This window comes from Dipteris shenzhenensis, chromosome 25 (genome assembly GCF_047967505.1).
Source record: "Dipteris shenzhenensis isolate YYH24624 ecotype China chromosome 25, Dip_SZ_1.0, whole genome shotgun sequence".
Classification (NCBI taxonomy): Eukaryota; Viridiplantae; Streptophyta; class Polypodiopsida; order Gleicheniales; family Dipteridaceae; genus Dipteris; species Dipteris shenzhenensis.
In genome coordinates, this window is record NC_141620.1 from 7,325,399 (window position 1) to 7,345,963 (window position 20,565).

Consider the following 20,565-nt stretch of genomic DNA (forward strand, 5'->3'; position numbering starts at 1 on the left):
TAGCTGGTACGATGATGAGAGTAAGGCTTTACACCATCAGCTCAGATTCAAATCCAAAAACAATCTTCCGAGCGAACCAGAGACGCTACGCCAGTACCGTCGACTGGTACGCAGGAAGAAACTTGACTTTGCGCACCGGAACGAGGAGGAGCTATTGAACATTTCGTTTAGTAACAACTCTAAGGACTTTTGGCGGAGATTTCTAGAGGGACGGTCCCCCTCACCACTCACTAACACTCAGGTGTGGTTTGATTATGCACGCACACTCTATGATATCCCAAATCAGCCAGTCCCTAACCTATCACGCATGCCACATCCCACATCCTGCACCCTCTTCACTAGGGGGCGTAAAGGATGCCGTAATGAAACTTCATAATGGCCGAGCGAAGGATCACGAGGGACTATGCACTGAGTTCATTTATGCGATTAACCTCCTAGCCCCGATCTTAGCAAAGCTATTCAATGAAGCTGTTTGCTTGGGATTTCCACGCACCTAGACCATTAACTCTATCTCACCCATTCACAAGGCAGGGGATCCCATGAGCCTGGAGAACTACAGGACCATTATGATTGGACATGTCATGTCCAAGATTTATGCATCAGTACTTGATTCTGAGGTCAGCAGATTTGTGTAGTATCGAGGACTTAGAGCAGCAGGACATGCCGATTTTAGGCGGGATCATGGGACCATGGACCACATTCTTGCGCTCAGATGTATCATCGAGGAGGCGAGGGCACGAAAGCAAAGGGTTTATTGTTGCTTTGTGGATTTCCGCAAGGCATTTGACACGGTTCCGAGAGCTCGCCTCATATGACGCCTACAGGATTTTGGTTATGACCAGGAGATCATTTGGGCTGTCATGGCACTTTATGAGCGAGTTTCAGGTAGAGTCCGGACAGGATCTGGATGGACAGACGAGATCATTAGCACTATTGGGCTCAAATAAGGGTGTCCATTATCACCTACCTTGTTTGGCCTCTACATTGACAAGCTCGAGACAGTGATGCAGACACAAGGGGGGTAGGTTGCTCTCTCGCGGGCACGCTGATCCAGATACTACTTTACGCAAATGACGTGGCTCTCTTGTCTTCTCAGCAGAGGGGCTCCAGAGACACTTTGATGCACTACAGTCCTTTTGTAAGTCTCATGATTTGAAGGTCAACCTGGGTAAAAACAAGGTTATGATCTTCAATACGTCTCGAACCGTCATGCGCTTGGAGCAGTTCGAAAATTTGATGGGTCCCCTGTTGAGGTAGTTTCATCATATACTTATCTTGGTGTCGTCTTTTCCGAACCCATCTTCACTATGAGACTGGCGATGCATGCACGTCTGAGCAGAGGATATGCTTCATTGGCTAGAATAGAGAGGCAGTGCTTCCGCTCTCACTTTCAGGATCCACAGACCAAAGGGTTGCTTTTTGACTCCTTGGTCTGCCCAGCAGGGATGTATGGTAGTCCATGCTAGGGGCCAGACTTGTCGGATACAGAGTGGGTCAGGATGGAGCGGCTACAACTTCTCATGTTATCACGGATGATCCGTGGTAAGCCATCCGTTCCTCACCAGATCATTCGGGCGGAGTTTGGGTCACCCCCATTATAGCTAGATGCTGCATTTCAGGTCATCACGTATCTGTACCGAGTCAGAGAGTATGGGGATTACACCTCTGGGCATAGCAGGATACCATGGCTAGCATTGTCCTCTTCTATGGCACTTGCAACAGGGGGGGACCAGAGGTGCTGGTATGCACGCACAAAGAGATGGTTTGAGGGGCTAGGGCTCCACATGGACAGACTACCTCCATTCCAATACAACATGGATGCTCCGTTCTCTCCCCTCCTATCACACGAGGTCAACCAGGTTATCTGTGAGGATCTACTATAGCTACACACATTCCGGACTTGGTTGGGCCCGAGTGATCTTCTAGTGAAGCTGGGCTTCTACAGAGATCACTTCTTACATATCACAACGAAGGGTTTCATTGATCCACCAGGATACACGCAGATTCACCTACCCCACTCACTGAGAATCTCTCTTGGGCAGTTCTAGGTCTCTTCACACAGACTTCGTATCGAGAGCAACAGAGCAGAGCGGTTACCTAGGGAGAGGCACATATGCACACTGTGTGACATGCAGGAGGTTGAGACAGAGAAGCATTTCATCTTCAGGTGTCCTGTTTACTAAGAGATCCGAGGGCGTTTCTACTACCTCTTCAAAGATAGTTATGGGGTTTTGGCCCGTCTCCTCTCCTACCCAGACCAACGGTGTTTGGCTGGTTTCATTCATGAGATGCTTAGACACCGCGAGAGGATACTCCGAGCACGGAGACAGAAGCAGACTTCTTCCTCGACTAATACCTCTCAGAGCTCTATCACGGAGTTCTTTCAGCCAGATCACATAGACCCCCACAAGGCGAGACCTCGACATGACCGTGACCCGGAGCCTATGACCCAATAGCTCAGACAAAGGGTTGACACATAGATAATACTTGGGGACACCCCCTCCTTGTTTAGGGTCGGAGCCCGACCGAAGGGGGTCACAGTGGCCCTGGTTAGACACAGAGCTACGACCAGGAGATGTAACAGGATTGCACCCTTGATGGGCCAACAACGCTCTATTGCTTACCTCATGCCTCCACTGCCTCATCCATCCTGATTTTCCGCTGCTGATGATGAGGATGATGATGATTATGATGATGTTGATGATGACGATGATGCTGAGATTGATATATAGCCGACTATCGACATGACTATGTTGTACTATGTTCTACTTAGGACTTAGTACTGCCATTTGGCGTTTTTTGCATTCTGCATTGGTGTGGATGCTCGTTTAGTAGCTCCACTACCACAGCTCATTGTAAAGGTTTTTCACAGTCTCATAGACCCATCGGTCCTCCGAAGACTTTAATAAACTTTCTTTCTTTCTCTCCCCCCACCTTGAGTGGATCGTTGCCGCTCTAATTCCAATGTAACAAACCAAACTTTCTAGAATGTAAATGTGTACAATGCATGCACAAATTTCACGCTAGTTGGGCCCCTCCAAAGAGAGAAGAGCATCCTCGTGAGAGCATTTGTTTCTTATTTGACATCTATGCAAGGGGGGGGGGGGGAGAGAGAGAGAGAGAGAGAGAGAGAGAGAGCGTAGGACGCGCACGAGGGGGCGCCTGGCATTGATCATGCATGCATGGAAGGTGGTAGCGAATGATACTTGTAATTCACAATGGAAGAGGATACCCCTTCATTCATGTCCCTTGAGATCACTCAAGGTCCATCTTGCCATTTAGACCTAGCCTTAGCCTATGTACGACTCATGCACCTACCATTTTGTGCACTCTATTGCACCCTTCACTTTTCTATTACCCCTACTAGGACCTAGACACATGGATGCATCCTTATTAACAATCAATAGCCAATATTACCTCGTATAGTTGTACTATCAATACCGCTTGATCCATCAAAAATACAAACATATGCCGCACCATCAATATCGGCGCCTAACGCAACAATGTTCTTATGACTATTAATTAATAAAATAATAATTTCTCTTATGACTATTAATTAATAAAATAATAATTTCTCTTATAGGAGGGACTAGTGTAGTTGGCTATCTCGGGGGAACCCCTATTAATTAACAAAATAATCATTTCTTATAGGAGGGACTAGTGTAGTTGACTATCTTGTGGGATCACTTGTCTTCACCTCTTACATCACAAACTTCTCTATTCCACCGCCACATACCTTTTCTTTAGTCCATCCCCCTCCCACCCCACTTATACCACTTTCCAAGAAATTCACTTTTCCCACATACCAATCTCCGCCTATGCTGCCCAGCTATCACCCATTCCCTCCATGACGCCGCCATCCAATCCTTCCCTCACACTACTATATCCACCCATCGATTCAGTCCCCTGCAATAACTGATACAATGATGAGTGTAAGGCCATCATCTCCAATTTGAGACCAAGAATCACCTTCTGACTGAAACAGAGACCAAACGAGAGTATCACCTTCTGGTCCATCGGAAGAAGAGAGATTTTATCCGTTAGAATGAGGAAGAATTCTCTTATGTAATGACTCCAAGGATTTTTAGCGTAAGTTTCTCGAGCGGAGGTCTACATCCCCCATCGCTGACCCAATCATTTGGCACACTTACATGCACACACTTTTGACATCCCTCATCAGCCTATACCAAACCTCCTGCCTCTAATGTGCCCTACTTCTTGACACCGGTGATATCAAACATGCTACTCTCAAGCTACGCCATGGCCGATCCAAAGCTCAGTACATTGGACACAAGATTGGTGCCCTAGCCTCGATCTTGGCAAAGCTATTCAATGAAGCGGTTTGCACCAGTCTCCCCCACACTAGGACCCTTAACACCATTATCCCAATCCAAAAGGCAAGGGATCCCATAAGTCCAAAAAACACAGGATCATCATGATCAGACATGTTATGTCCAAGGTTTATGCAACAGCACTTCACACCTACATTAGGCCAAGATGTAAAGTGTGAGGGATTAAGAGAGATGAGGCAAGCACGCTTTGAGGAAGATCGCGTGCTACTCTAGACTACATCTTCACACTGAGAGCTACCATTGAGGAGGCCTGAGCACGGAAGCAAAGAGTTTATTGTTGCTTTGTGGATTTACGTGAAGCCTTTGGCACCATACCACGAGCCCACGACTATTCAAACGACTATTGGTCCAGAGTATAGTCAGGACATCATCTGTTCCGAGTATTATATGAGCGGGTATCAAGCAAAGGCACAATCCAAATGGTGGACAGAGGAGACCATGAGCATGATTGGGTGAGGTACATGTTCCCTCATAAAGATGGCTCCTTGATCCCAATTCCACTATACACAGAAGACATGGACTCAATTGAGGGCCTCCAATACCATTTGGATGCACTCCCGTCTTATTGTTTGAAGGTCGCCCTAGGTAAAACCAAGGTCATGCTCTTTAATATATCCCGAGCGGCAACGCACAAAGAGCAGTTTACCTTTGACGGGGCTCCAATGGAGATTGTTGCATCCTATAAATACTTTGGGGTTCTCTTTCCAAGCCCGATCTTCACAATGCAACCATCTATGCAGGCCCATTGAGCAAAGGGTGTGCCGCACTAGCCAAACTCGAGGGTCAGTGCTTTCACTCACATTCTCATGATCGCAGAACCAAGTCTCTTCTCTTTGACTTGCTTGTCCGTCCGACGGGGATATACGATAGCCCCTTCTAGGAAACAGATCTATTTGGAGACAAACTGGTCCTGTATATAGAGACCACATGTTCTGCTACTTGCTTGAATGATCCGCAACAAGCCATCGGTCCCATATATTATACTAGCAAAGTTTGGGGTTACTCCTCTACAGCTTAATGTAGTCTTTTAGGTGGTCACTTATCTCCATAGAGTCAGAGACTTCAATACCATGACATCTAGATGGCATAGATTGCCAAGGCTGGCCTTGACTTCGTCTAATGCGGTGGAGGTAGTTGGGGATCAACGGGGCTGGTATGGCCGGACAGGCAAAGCTTGGGACACCACAAGGATGACTGCCACCATTCCAGTATAGTCTTGAGGCTCCATCCATTCATCTCACTTATCACGAGGTGAATCACGTCATCATAGAGAATTTATTGCAGCTCCATACGTACAGGACCTGGATGGTGCCTCTCGAGCTTTCAGTAAAACTCGGCTTCCATAGGGATCACCACTTGGAAATCTTAGAGGAAGGGTTTTATGGAACCACCAGCCTACACTCAAATCCATCTCCCACATGTACTGAGGATCTTGATCGAGCAGTCTGTGTTTCTTCTCATAGGCTATGGATTGAGACAAGGCGGGCAAGGGGCATTCCACACGAGAGACGGATCTGCACTTTATATGATATGCTGGAGACAGAGACAGAGGGGCATTTTGCGTGGACAAAATCACTGTCAACTCAATAGTGGTGTTGTCGCACTTAGACGGTTCCTGGGACATCCTAATCAGCAACGTGTGACCATTTTCCTTCTAAAGGCCAAAAGACATAGAAATCATCTCATACAAGTATAGAGGAGCGCACAAGAGGGACCAGCAGGGCCCAAACATAGCACAATCATGCATTTTTCCTCCGACAACCTGAGCCATGGACAACAAGGGGCCTGACATAGTAGAGGGCTAGAGTGCACGACTCAATAGATCCGACCCCAAGCGAACACTCGCATGACGACTGCAGACATATCCTCTCTTTTCGACATGAGGAGAGAGAGACCCAATGGCACTTGTCAGACGACGGGCCACCTCATGGAGACTATAGAAGAGGAGGAACCCAGACAGACCGAGCATCGACAGCGATCCATCACTAAGTTCTTCCTCAATGCCAGTCCTCACTAGATCCAAAGCCACTATCCGCCGACAACTCAGCCAGCTGGTGGAATTGGTCCCACAGACAGCATACATAGGTCCAGTCACATGGATGGATGGTTGATAGATCAGTGGATGACTAGGGGCTTCCCCTCATTGTTCCCTTATTCCTCACACAAAGATAGCGCAATGTGTTTATTTTTTCTCATCGCAGACATCAGCCTTGGGTATGGGTGCCCAGTTAGTGGCCCCACCCTTAGTTTTCACTGTATCTGGTTTTCATACAGTCTCATCGAGTCTTCGGTATTTCGTAGACATTAATAAATTTTCTTCCTTTCCTTCTTTTCTTTCTTTCTTATTCACATTCCTTCATGTATGTTACAAGAAAGAAATTTGAATGGGAAGAGAAGATGCAGGTTTCTTACATCCCTCCTTCACCATTTTGGGTGAATAACAGACATCCAGGGAAGGAAGAAAGAAAGTAGCACAACCAAAGCCACATGCTTGCCCAATTGCTTTGTAAATGTGGCATTGAATTGAGCTGAGCTGCTGCTGTGACGACCATTGAGGTAGGTCTTGGACGTACTAAGAGGGTAATTCAATGGCAATCCAACCTAAAACAAAAACAAACAGTGCAAGGTTCACAAGTTCCGCTTACACAAGTTTCTCAACTGTGATGTGTTCCGTGCAAATCTGAAATAGCTATTGACACCACTACACAAATGGCCACATGCATTTAAATTTTAAAATTTGAGAAGCAGCCTCCACATCATCCCCAATGTGCGTACTGATACAACAGTATTGCACACATCCCGTCACTTTACATCATTGAAGTGAACAAATCCCTCCTATGATGGGTTTTACATTGCTACACTTTCACAACCTTCCCTCACAGAGTAGCTGCCAAAAGACCATCTAAATGTATCATGCAACTTTATCAAAAGTACCCTTCCAGGATACAAAGAATAGAAGGAAAGAATAGCTAGTGGGGTACCTCCTCCTCTGTGTCTTCCAGCAGCCTGAAATGCACAGAACACCAAAGATTAGAAAACTTGGAAAGTAAACCAGCTAAGCATAAAACCCTTCAACTCCAGAATTAGATCAAAATGACATTTCCAAATTGACGACCTCCCACAGTAAGTTGTCATCTGCTTGGAATATGCATCTGCTTCCCGCCTATCTGCAAGATTGCAAGATCAAGATAGGCATTGAAATGCCTTTAGTTATAGGCATCAACAACAAAAACAAGCAACAAGATTTCCTTCGTGTGACTACATGTCAAACATATATCTACTGAGGATTTTGAGTTGAAAGTCACAAACCCTGAATTGAATTAGAATAATCCATTTGTATCCACTTCCCTTTCCCTACACCTGTCTGAACAACAAAACCAAACACAAGGTCATTTGTAGTTGACAACACCAAACCTGAAGAGAGCATTCTAGCTATTTTTTCCAGTATGCACAAACAGGAGTAAAACCTTCGATAGACTCTTATCAAGCTTCCAGCGAAGACTGCACATCAATAAACAGACATTCATAACATTCAGCAGAAAAAAACGTGCAAACTCACAGGAAGAACAAGCTTCCTTCGAAGGCTCATGTGCAAAACATAACCATTCATCTTAAGTAAAAAGAGCTTACTGTTTCAAGAGTATACGCCTTCATCTTTGAGCATAGACCATCCAAGAGTTCCACCACCCTTAGTTCGCTTTCTCTGAATAGAAGATCAAGTACCAAACAAGAGCGAACCATTTCAGTACTAATACATGTTGCAGAGGTTTGTTCACAACATTGCCTTCATTTGCTGATTAGAGAATATTAAAGATCTGATATTTTTAGCAGAACACTGCAGTCTGATTAGAGAACATTGCAGATCTGATAATTCCTTCTCTCAGTTTCAGACTTATACCTATCTTAATTTTGAACGACAGCAGCTATGCTATCTAAATATCAGCAACACAGTATCCTTCACTTTGGCATCTTGAAAAGCTAAAAAAGTAGGAGATAATGAGTCATTCCTTAGCCAACTAGCTAACTCCAAGCTTCTACTAGGATCAGCTAGCCCACAAACGTGTCAAGCATGATGTAGGTTTAGTCACCGTTCTTTTTCTCTCCATTTCCCTAGGACTTACCACATGAATTGTTCCATTGTTGCTTCTGGGCAGGCGGAAGCTGGGGAGGCTTTGGTTTAGCCTTTTTTCGCAGACAGTTTTTGACTATGTGCCTGAAAAGGCCACATAGGAATCTTGAGTTGAGCAGATTTTCGTATGCTAGGGGGTGTTATCTATACAGCTGCATTCCTGGAGCGTATACCATTGAGGTAGGTAGCTCTTAAGCAAGATCCAGTTGAATGCACACTTGAGGGTTACCTCTTGGGTTTATAAACTGTTTTTCCACGCAAACCGGGGCCAATGTTGATCTGGGCTTGTTTGGTGAGTAATCAGGAAACTAACTCTCTGAATATAGAGGTTAGTTTCTTATGGTCCACAGCCCTTGATGATGGACTTTAGTAGCCTTTTCTGCTGTGTCAAACAAGAAGACTAGTAGCCTCTCCTCAAGAATGTTACATTTGTGACTCGCACACCTTTGCTAACGTAAAGCTTCTTCACCCAAGGATTTAGAGCTGAGCTAGAGGCCTTGGATTAGGGAGGAATCCAATCAGGGCATCAGTTCTGAGCCAAGCAACTGAATCAGTATGAAGGTCATCATTAAAAAAAACAGTGACCTTACCTGTTTGAGATGGACAAGACATTCCTCCAAAGACGTGCTCGCTTTTGAAACCTTTCCTTCTGCTCCTTGACTGTCAACAGGTGGGAAGAAGGCTTCCCTTCTTACCATTCTTTTTTTCTGAGAGAAGAACTACAGACGCTGATGGGCCAGTTACTATGGCTGCTCTTTCTCCTGTCCAATCTACAAAGGTTTGTGCTCCTGAGCCAAAGGGGCAACAACCACAGGCTGTGATCCTCGTTTATCGGGCATACCTTGTTAGAAACGAGAGAGTGAGAGAGCAAGAAGCAAGAGAGCTGAACGTAGTGCTTGCAATAGAAGAAGTGTCTGATACAAGAAGTGGGATGGGTTTTGTCTAAGTTACAAAACCTTATCCTTCACTAACCGTAGTTAGTGAACTAACTGTGGTTAGGGGGAAAAACCTCTAAATGAGGGAAGAGTGCCCCTAACCTCCTGAGCCAAAGGGGCAACAACCACAGGCTGTGATCCTCGTTTATCGGGCATACCTTGTTAGAAACGAGAGAGTGAGAGAGCAAGAAGCAAGAGAGCTGAACGTAGTGCTTGCAATAGAAGAAGTGTCTGATACAAGAAGTGGGATGGGTTTTGTCTAAGTGACAAAACCTTATCCTTCACTAACCGTAGTTAGTGAACTAACTGTGGTTAGGGGGAAAAACCTCTAAATGAGGGAAGAGTGCCCCTAACCTACTTATTACATTACATTGGTCACCGCTGAATTATAATAATAATTCTAACACCCCCCTGCAGTGCCAATGTCATGTACAAGGAAATGATCAATCACCAAAAGGAGATAAGTTCAGGGCACTACGAAATGCCTCAAACTTTTCATGTGGAAGTGCTTTGGTGAAGATGTCTGCAACATTGTCATGTGTTGACACATAGATCATACTGATCTCTCCTGCATGCAACTTCTCTCTAACATAGTGATAGTGAACCTCAATGTGCTTCGTGCGAGCATGAAACACAGGATTCTTTGCCACTGCTATAGCACTCTGACTATCAGTGAGAATCGGAGAAGGACCCTCCAATGAAAGATGAAGATCAGCAAATAAATGACGCAACCAAACACATTCAACTATCGCTGTGAAAGCTGCCCTGTACTCAGCTTCACATGAGGAGGTAGCCACTGTAGACTGTTTCTTGCTCAACCAAGAAATGCAAGCATGTCCTAGAAAGAAACAATTCCCACTGGTGGACTGCCTAGTATCATAGTCTCCAGCCCACTCTGAGTCACTGTAAGCATGCATCTGCAAGTCACCCCCCCTGGGAAACATCAAGCCAAAAGACTTTGTACCTTGCAAGTAACGGAAGATGCGTTTTACAGCCTGCCAATGCATAATCTTTGGGTTGTGCATATGTTAGAATTATAGATATAATTCAGCAGTGACCAATGTAATTTAATAAGCTAGTTAGGGGCACTTTTCCCTCTTTAAGAGGTTTTTTCCCCTAACCGTAGTTAGTTCACTAACTATGGTTAGTGACTACTAAGGTTTTGTCACTAGGACAAAACCTTATCTCTCACTCTTTCAGTCGTACTCTTACACTCTTCTATTGCAACTAAGCTTTCAAGCTTTCAGCTCTCAGCTCACTCTCTCTTGCTCTCTCTCTCTCTCCCCAACACTCACATTTGGTATCAGAGCCTCGTTGAGCTCCCGCTCCCAGCCCAAGCTCCTCCTCCTGTTGCATTCCCGTTGGAGCACGCCATCCGTACCTGCACGTACTCATCCGTACCTGCCGTACTCTGTCGTACCTACTGTACCTACGCGTACCGTACCTGCTGCTTCCGTTTCTGTACTGCACGACGTACAACAGTCGATGTCCGTACTGCAGCGCCGTACCAACCTTAGCATCAGCGTCGTACCAGTCATACATGCCATAAGTTCGCCGTACGTACATACGCGTACCTGCCGTACCTACTTCCATACATTATCCGTACATGCTTCCGTACGTCGTCGTACATGCTTCCATACAGGTCCAGATTCCGTACATCCTGCCGTCGCCGTACATCCTGCAATCCCGTCTGTACCTGCGATCGTACGACCTGCTTATCCGTACAATCTGTACTTGGTCGTCTGTATTCATTGTACCAGCAGACATTTGCAATCCTTTGCAGTTATTTGGGTATTTTCAGGTTCACAGTTGCTTGTGAAACAAACATTGCAGACAGATCTGCAGATTTGGTCTGAAATTTGGGGCTTTCTGCTGAAATTGCAAAATTTGGGGCTTTCTGTGCTTTTGCCCCTTTTTGGTTGCAATTTCAAGCTCGAAATTTGGGGCTTTCAATTCTGCAGTACAATTTCTTGAAGAAATTTGGGGATTTTGTAATTACACTGCAATTTCGCAGTGAAATTTGGGGCTTTTGCAGACATAGCGCAATTCTTGCAACATTTGGGGCTTTTGATCAATTTGCCTCTTTCCGGTTGCAATTTCGGGCCTATTTTGGGGCTTTTGTGTTGGGAGAGCAATTTTGGAGATTTCAGTTCATACTGCCTTTCTTGAAGTGTTTTGCAGCATTTTTGGCAGATTCTGGAGAGTTTTTTATGCTTGGACAGATTTCTGACAGTGCAAGTGCAGAAATCTGAGTTGCATTTACAGCCAGTGCTTGGCTGTGTTTTTTGGGAGTTGTGCATTTCATTCCCAGTAAGGGAATTCAGTCGTGTATCTGCTAAAATCTCTTTCTCAGTTATGCAAAATCAAAATGATTTCCAGTTCGGTGGTCTTTCACAGGAAGACAAGTTGGATGGTACCAACTACTCCCTCTGGAGTTTTATGGTACGCAATATTCTGATTTCTCGCAATTTATGGGATTATGTGAATGGGAATGAGATCCGACCAGCAGGTATGGCACCTAATACCCCTCCTCAGCAAGGAGGTGAAAGAGGTCGTGCACAGGGTGCAGCGGCAGAACAAGTTGTTGGTGTAGCTATAGCCACTACTCCAGAGCAGAAGAGATGGGATTCACGGGATGCCTTAGCTTTGTCATGCATCTCTCTTTCAGTGAAAAGATTTATCATTCCGCATATCCGGTCGTGTAAGACCTCGAAGGCAGCGTGGGATATCTTAGAAAGCATGTATGCAGCCCGGAATGATGCAAGGGTATCTTTCTTGAAAAGAGAGTTAAGTAATACACATATGGAAGAGGGTGACTCCATGTCAGTCCACCTCACAAAGCTACAGGATCTCAGAGAGCAATTATTGAACATAGATGAGATTATTCCTTATTCAGAGATGATTACTACCACTCTGAATTCTCTTCCTGAGTCTTATCTCAGCTTTCATACCTCACTGAACTTATCATTGAGGGGGGGTGCAAATCCTCTCACTTTTCATGAGTTGATAGGACTTCTGCTTCAGGAAGAGGAGACCAGGAAAAACTTGGCTTCACGTGCAGGTGAACAAGCTCTGCTCTCAAAGTTCAAGTCAAAAACAAAGGGACAAGCAAAGACATCAGTAAATCAGCCTTCCAGTGGGTTAGGACAGCCTTCACAAAAGGCTAAAAATGATGCAAGTAAGCCAAAGAAGAAGGGTTTTTGTCATTACTGCAAAAAGCCAGGTCATCACATTGCAGAATGCAGGAAAAGGCTTGCAAAAGAGAAGAAAAACAGCTCCGGTATGGCTGTTTCAGATTCAGCTCCTCATGCATCTGACAATGGGGATGCTGCAGCCAACTTTGTTGGACAGGATTATGCCTTTTTATCTTGCATTTCAGATTCTAGGCTGGCTGCTCGAGATGCTCGGGATAGTATAGCCACTTGTAATGATGATACATATGCATTTTTGACTTGCAGTTAGTTATGACTCTTCTACGGATGCATCTGCTTTCAGTGTCAATGAAACACTGAATACTTGGTATTTTGACAGCGGTGCATCCAAGCATATTACTTCTAGGAAGTGTCTCTTTACCTCCTTGCATCCACCTCCCGTTGGTAAGAAAGTCACTTGTGCTAATAACTCGTCATATTCAGTACGTGGCACAGGAGAAGTTGAGCTTACTGCCATTGATGGCTCAGTTTTCAGACTTTCAGATGTCTTATATGTGCCTGGTATCACCAAGAATCTTCTTTCAGTGTCCACTCTTAACAGGGCTGGATTTCAGGTCATCTTTGAGGATGACAAATGTGCTGTCCAAGACAGGGAAAATGATTATGCCTTGAGATTATCTGGTACTCTGCTGCGTGGGCTTTTTCAGCTTGATCTTTTTGAAAAAAGAGCAGCCCATGCTCTTGCAGTTTCTACTCCTACTACTGCCATGCAGAATGCAGAATTATGGCATGCCCGATATGGCCACATGCATTACAACAGCTTAATGACACTTCAGAAGCACTCTATGGTTGATGCATTGCCACCTTTTGAGATACCTCCTCCACATGCCTGTGAAGGGTGCATTTTAGGCAAGATGCATAGATTCCCCTTCAAAAAAGGATGGTTCAGTTAAAGCTGTCCGCAAATTACAGCTTATACACAGTGATATATGTGGTCCCATGAGGACTCCATCATTGGGTGGTCATCTCTACTTTGTTACTTTTATTGATGATTACACCAATTTCACTTGGGTCTTTGGGCTGAAGCGCAAATCAGAAGTGTTCATGGTGTTTAAACACTTTTCAGCCATGGTTGAAAATGAAACCGGACTCAAGATACAGACATTGCGCACAGATAGAGGTCGGGAATACTTGTCTGCAGATTTTGATGCTTTTCTGAAAGGCAAGGGTATTGTGCATCAGCTCACAGTGAGGCTGACCCCTCAGCAAAATGGCAAAGCTGAGAGGAAAAATAGAACTCTTATGGAGATGGACAGATGTATGCTGGAAAGCAAACACATGCCTCACAAATTCTGGCTTGAAGGTCTGATGTGTGCCAACTACATTTTAAATCGGGCTCCCACTAAGGCTTTGAAAACAAAAACTCCCTATGAGGTCTGGAATGGGAGAAAGCCTTCAGTGGATCATTTCCGAGTCTTTGGATGCCTTGCATATGCTCATGTGCCAGTTGAATTTCGGCACAAATTGTCAGATAAGGCAATTAAGTGCATATTTGTTGGGTACAGTGCAGAAAGCAAGGGGTACCGTCTCTACAATCCTGCTACACGCAAGATCATTGTCAGTAGAGATGTGATATTTGCAAAAAATTCAGCTCACACTCAGGCTGAATTGTGGCTACCTCATCATGTGAAGCTGAGTACAGGGCAGCTTTCACAGCAACAGTTGAATGTGTCTAGCTGCGACGTCTATTTGCTGATCTTCACCTGTCTTTGGAGGGTCCTTCTCCAATTCTCACTGATAGTCAAAGTGCCATTGCAGTGGCAAAGAATCCAGTGTTTCATGCTCGCACGAAGCACATTGAGGTTCACTATCACTATGTCAGAGAGAAGTTGCATGTAGGAGAGATCAGTATGATCTTTTGTGTCCACACATGACAACGTTGCAGATATTTTCACCAAAGCACTACCACGTGAAAAGTTTGAGGCATTTCGCAGTGCCCTGAACATATATCCGCTTGGTGATTGATCAGCCTTGTACATGACATTGGCACTGCAAGGAGGTGTTAGAATTATAGATATAATTCAGCAGTGACCAAAGTAATTTAATAAGCTAGTTAGGGGCACTTTTCCCTCTTTAAGAGGTTTTTCCCCTTAACCGCTGTTAGTTCACTAACTATGATTAGTGACTACTAAGGTTTTGTTACTAGGACAAAACCTTATCTCTCACTCTTTCAGTCGTACTCTTACACTCTTCTATTGCAACTAAGCTTTCAAGCTCTCAGCTCTCAGCTCACTCTCTCTTGCTCTCTCTCTCTCTCCCCAACACTCACAGCATATACCTGCTCACCTGAGAAACTGAAAACTAAATATCAGGTCGTGTATTGCAGAGATAAATGAGGCATCCAACAGCCTGACTATAGAATTTATTTTGGCATACCATGCACGTGGGGCTTGTTTCAGCCCATCCAAAGCTTTATTCAGCTTGCATACCTGTAGTGCATTTTCTGAAATTTGAAAGCCCGGAGGTGGTTTGACATAAACCTCTTCCAACAAGTCTCCATTAAGGAAAGCTGTTTTGATGTCCAACTGATGAACATTCCATTCAAAATTTGCAGCCATGGCTATAACTGACGTGATGGTTGTCATCCTGGATGTAGGAGCAAAAGTCTCCTCATAATCTATGCCCTTTTTCTGAGCATATCCTTTTGCAACCAGCCTTGCCTTGTACCGATCAATGGACCCATCTGGTTTTCTTTTGACTTTGAAAACCCACCGTGTACCTATGGCATTCTTACCTGGTGGCAAATCTACAACATCCCAAGTCTGATTTTTATGAATGGACTACAACTCATCGTGCATGGCATTCATCCAATGCACATTATCTTTTGCTTCTTCAAATGTCTCAGGCTCCTCCTCATCAAGAAGAGTACCTGCATAAGCTGATTCAACTGAATGAGCTCCCTCCAGGTGCTTTACTGCACTACGAGTTCTGCCAGGCCATGGAGCTTCAAGCCTACTCTCCCTGAGAGTCTGAAGCAACCAATGTGGGACTGTTTTGGCTGCGTGTATCTCTTGAATTTCTTGCCTGACAACTTCATCCACACCCTGAGGTTGTACCAATTCAGTTGGGGGCTGAATCTGTACTTGTGGAGCTGGCGGAGTTGTAAATTCTGATTTTCAGCGGGGGAACCAAATGCTATAGGAAGCATCCCCTCAAACACATCATCTAAAGAGGCCGGAATCTGAAATTCAGCATTTGTATATGCAGAATTTTCAGAGAATATGACATCTCTACTAACAAAAATCTTGCGTGTAGCAGGGTTGTAGAGACGATAGCCTTTGCTTTGTGAACTATATCCAACAAAAATGCATTTTAGTGTCTTATCTGACAACTTGTGTCTAAACTCCACAGGCACGTGGGCATATGCAACACAACTAAAAACTCTGAAGTGGTCCACTGAAGGCTTTCTCCCATGCCATGCCTCATAGGGAGTGATTGTCTTCAAAGCCTTTGTAGAAGCCCGATTTAAAATATAGTTGGCACACATGAGGCCTTCCAGCCAAAACCTGTGAGGCAACTTCTTACTTGTGAGCATGCATCTATCCATTTCCATGGTGGTGCGATTCTTCCGCTCAGCTTTGCCATTCTGTTGAGGTGTAAGCCTCACTGTAAGCTGATGCATAATGCCTTTTTCTTTCAGAAATGTCTCAAATTCATGAGACATGTACCCCCCCCCTCGATCTGTGCGAAGTGTCTGCACCTTGAGTCCTGTCTCATTTTCAACCATAGCCACAAAGTGTTTGAAATGCATAAACACTTCTGATTTTGCCTTGAGACCATAAACCCAAGTGTAGTTGGTAAAGTCATCTATGAATGTAACAAAATAGAGATAACCCCAAAAGCAGGTGTCCTCATGGGACCGCAGACATCACTGTGAATAAGCTGCAATTTTCTTGTAGCTTTCACTGCACCATCCTTCTTGAAGGGAAGCCTATGCATTTTGCCAAGAATGCAACCTTCACATGCATGAGGAGGCGGCGACTCCAAAGGAGGTAATGCATCAACCATATCATGCCTCTGAAGTGTCATTAAGCTGCCACAGCTCATGTGCCCATACCTGGCATGCCATAACTCCGCATTGTGCATCGCAGCAGTGGGAGTGCTAACTGATAATGCAAGATGGGATCTTTTTTCATATAAATCAAGCTAAAAAAGACCCCGATACAAAGTGCCAGACAACCTCAAAGCATATTCATTTTCTTTGTCTCTGACTGCACACTTGTCATCATCAAAAACAACATGAAATCCTCCTCTATTGAGTGAGGACACTGAAAGCAAATTCTTCTTTATACCTGGCACATAGAGTACATCTGATATTCTGAAATCTGTGCCATCAGTGGATGTGAGAATAATGTCTCCCACTCCACACACTGAATGAGAAGAATTATTTGCACAAGTTACCTTCTTCTTGGTGGGTGAAGAATACAAAGTTACAAACAGATTTTTCTTGGAAGTGATGTGCTTTGAAGCACCACTATCAAAATACCAAGTATGTAGTGTCTCATCAACACTGAAAGAGCATTCATCCTTTGAAGGATCGTAATTGCAAGTCAAAAAAGCATATGGGTCATCATCATTAGTGGCTGTAGTATCTGAACTACCCACTAAAAAATCTGAAGTGCAAGTCAAAAAGGCATAGTGCTCTTCAACCAAGTTGGCTGCAACATCTCCTCCATCATGGCAATGTGGACCTGATGCATTTGATACAGCCATACCGGAATCCCTTTTCTTTTCTTTGGCTATGCGCTTCTTGCACTCTCCAATATAATGACCTGGCTTCTTGCAATAATGACAGATGCCCTTCTTTTTCTGCTTGTTTGTATCACCCTCTGCCTTATAAGAAGGCTGTCTAGAATCAGCTTTATGCTGATGTGTGGGCTGATGGGCATGTGGCTTATGCTGCCCTTTACCCTTGGGCTTGAACTTAGAGAGCATAGCATGCTCGCCAGCCCTGGTTGCCATATTTTTGCGTGTTTGTTCCTCCTACAATAGAAGTCCTACCAACTCGTGAAAGGAGAGAGGATTGCTGCCCCCCCTCAATGACAAATTCAGCGAGGTGTGGAAACCAAGATAGGACTCAGGAAGAGAGTTTAGAGTGGTGGAGATCATCTCTCAATCCGGAATGACTTCATCAATGTTCAGCAATTGTTCCCTGAGATCTTGAAGCTTCGTGAGGTGAGAATTCATGGAATCTCCCTCCTCCATATGTGTATGGGAAAGTTCTCGCTTCAGAAAGGAAACTCTGGCATCGTTTCTTGCTGCAAACATACTCTCCAGTATTACCCAAGCTGCCATAGATGTCTTGCATGACCGAATATGAGGTATAATGAACCTCTTGACAGAAAAAGAGATTACTGAAAGAGCTTGTGCATCTCTAGAGTCCCATCTTTTCTGCTCTGCTGTGGGAGCTCCTGGAGCGGCTGCTCCAATCACATGTGCTGTATTTGTACCTCTACCCCAGCCTGCAGCTGTAGGAGTGACAGGTATAGGCATTGTATCTGGTCTTTCTTCATCTCCATTGACATAATCCCAAAGATTTCTGCCAACTAAGATATTGCAAACCATGAAACTCCACAAGGAGTAGTTGGTGCCATCCAACTTATCCTCCTGTGTGAGAACCCCGAACACCTCATTTGAGTTGTTATGTGCAATTTTGGCCAGATAAACTCAGAAATACAGCAAACTGAACAAGTAAAATCCCCTCCTGGGATGTAAGATGCACAAATAAAATCTGCAAAGAAAAATATGCCCACAGTGACAAATACTGTCACAGTCTGTCAAAGGCTCAAAATGCACGACAATGCTCTACTCAATGCCCAAAAATCTGCAAAAGGTGGCAAAAGTCTGCAATTTGGCTCGTACTGAGTCCAAAACTGTCTGCAAACTTCCAAACTGCCCTTTTAGCTGCAAAATTGCAACCCAAATGCATAAGCCCCAATTTCTTGTGGCAAATTGCATACAAAAGAGGGAAAATGGTCTGAAAGCCCCAAATGTGGCACAAATTGCAGCCTGCCTGCAAAAGCCCCAAATTTCACTGCAAATTGCACTGTAATTACAAAAGCCCCAATTTCTTGGACAACCTGCAACCCAACTGCAATGTCTATCCACAAATACGGAATGCCCCAAATTTTTGCAAGATCTAAGCCAAAAAATGGCTATCTGCAAACAATGCCTGCCAAAAAACAAAATTGCAAGAGTACCTGCAAGGATAGAGCTTGCACAGAAGGTTCTGCAATAGAATGTACGGAAGGTACACGCTCTGCACTGTACAGACCTGCAACCTGTACGGATGGTAGCTGTACGGACAACCAGCGCAGTCAGGTATGGAATGGTGACATGCAGTACGGTTCGCACGTGCGAAATGCAGACACTACGATAACCGTACTGTTGTACGACAGTTGTACAACGAAGGTACGGCACAAGTGCGACGGTACGGAATGGCAACGTAGGTACGGCGATGCAGGAGCTGTACGGACGTACTAACCTGACGCACATGTATGAAATCCATATTGATGTACGAACGGGCAGGAGGTGTACGACGAGTGTACGGGCTGTACGAAATCAGTCCGTACAGATTGTATGGATGGACTGTACGGACGACGAGCTGCTGACGACGAGCAGGAAGAGCAGGAAGCTTGCGGGCAAGGAAGCTAGCAGCAAGGTGTAGGTCCGGGAAGCAATGTCTGCTCTGATACCAAATGTTAGAAATGAGAGAGTGAGAGAGCAGGAAGCAAGAGAGCTGAACGTAGTGCTTGCAATAGAAGAAGTGTCTGATACAAGAAGTGGGATGGGTTTTGTCTAAGTGACAAAACCTTATCCTTCACTAACCGTAGTTAGTGAACTAACTGTGGTTAGGGGGAAAACCTCTAAATGAGGAAAAAGTGCCCCTAACCTACTTATTACATTACATTGGTCACTGCTGAATTATAATAATAATTCTCACATACCTGAGTATTCTTGGCTGCTTTCAATGCTTTCCTTCAGATCAGCCATATATTTGGATGCTGCACTTACTGCATAGGCCATGTCCGGTCTGGTGGTGGTAAAAAACATCAGGCTACCTCCATGTTTCTTATATACAGTGCCACGTATTCCAAGATTATGCTGATCTTTCGACCATTTCTCACCTGTATTCATGGGTATGATCGGCTCGCAATTCTCCATTCTGTACTGTTTTTCATTCGTATACTTGTTTTGAGATATGAACAATTTATCTTGGTCTCTCCAGAGCTCAATTCCCAAATGGTAATGCATATAGCCAAGCTCTTTCATATCAAAGGCTCTGTTCAAGTCCTGTTTGGCCTATTATATTGGTTCCTCATCATTATCAATGATGACAATGTCATCAAATGTAAGACAATGAGGACTATTAAACAAAACAAGAAATGGAAGACCTGCTAAACTGCAATGCCCTCTAAACAAAGGTCGGAAGAGATGCACACACACAATGGAATTGCTGCAAACTGAAATGCCAACAACGGCTCAAATGAAAGCGTTCCAACTGAAAATGCAGCAACTGAACTACAAATACCCAAAATAAAGCAAACCAGCTGAGGAGGTGTGGAGATGAGGAGGCGAGGAGGGAGAAGATCCTGGAGAAGCTTCTTGCTGGCTTCCTAAAGATTCAGCCCCATCCCATGTAGCACATTAACAGAGAGTTCCCAATAAAAATGCACCAAACACATGCACTAGATGCAACAGATTGGCTGCCCTATAGTAAGTGAGATGTTGAGTGAATTTATGTGTGATGTGGCAAGGCCACACAAGATAGACCAGTAGAATGGTGCCATGTAGCAACCATCCCACACCATGGGGCCCTTTACAAATCTCTTACCCTTGTCCATGATATAGTGAGCTAAGTCCATAGTTCATCACTTTTTCCTACACTCCCCCTTGATGAATAGTGGATTAGGCTTTATGCCCACCAAGTTAGAAAA

The 20,565-nt window shown here is 44.6% G+C and overlaps 1 protein-coding gene across 1 annotated transcript in view; it reads right to left on the reverse strand.

Annotated features, from left to right (window-relative positions):
- Positions 1–20,565, reverse strand: part of LOC147885390 (TLR4 regulator/MIR-interacting MSAP protein) — a 106,482-nt gene that overhangs the window by 38,815 nt on the left and 47,102 nt on the right. The window contains exons 4-7 of the mRNA XM_087396733.1: positions 7,983–8,055; positions 7,662–7,716; positions 7,468–7,519; positions 7,334–7,358 (exon numbers count right to left, since the gene is read on the reverse strand). Of these exons, the coding sequence (XP_087252859.1) occupies positions 7,334–7,358; positions 7,468–7,519; positions 7,662–7,716; positions 7,983–8,055 (205 nt within the window). The remainder of the gene's footprint in view (positions 1–7,333; positions 7,359–7,467; positions 7,520–7,661; positions 7,717–7,982; positions 8,056–20,565) is intronic.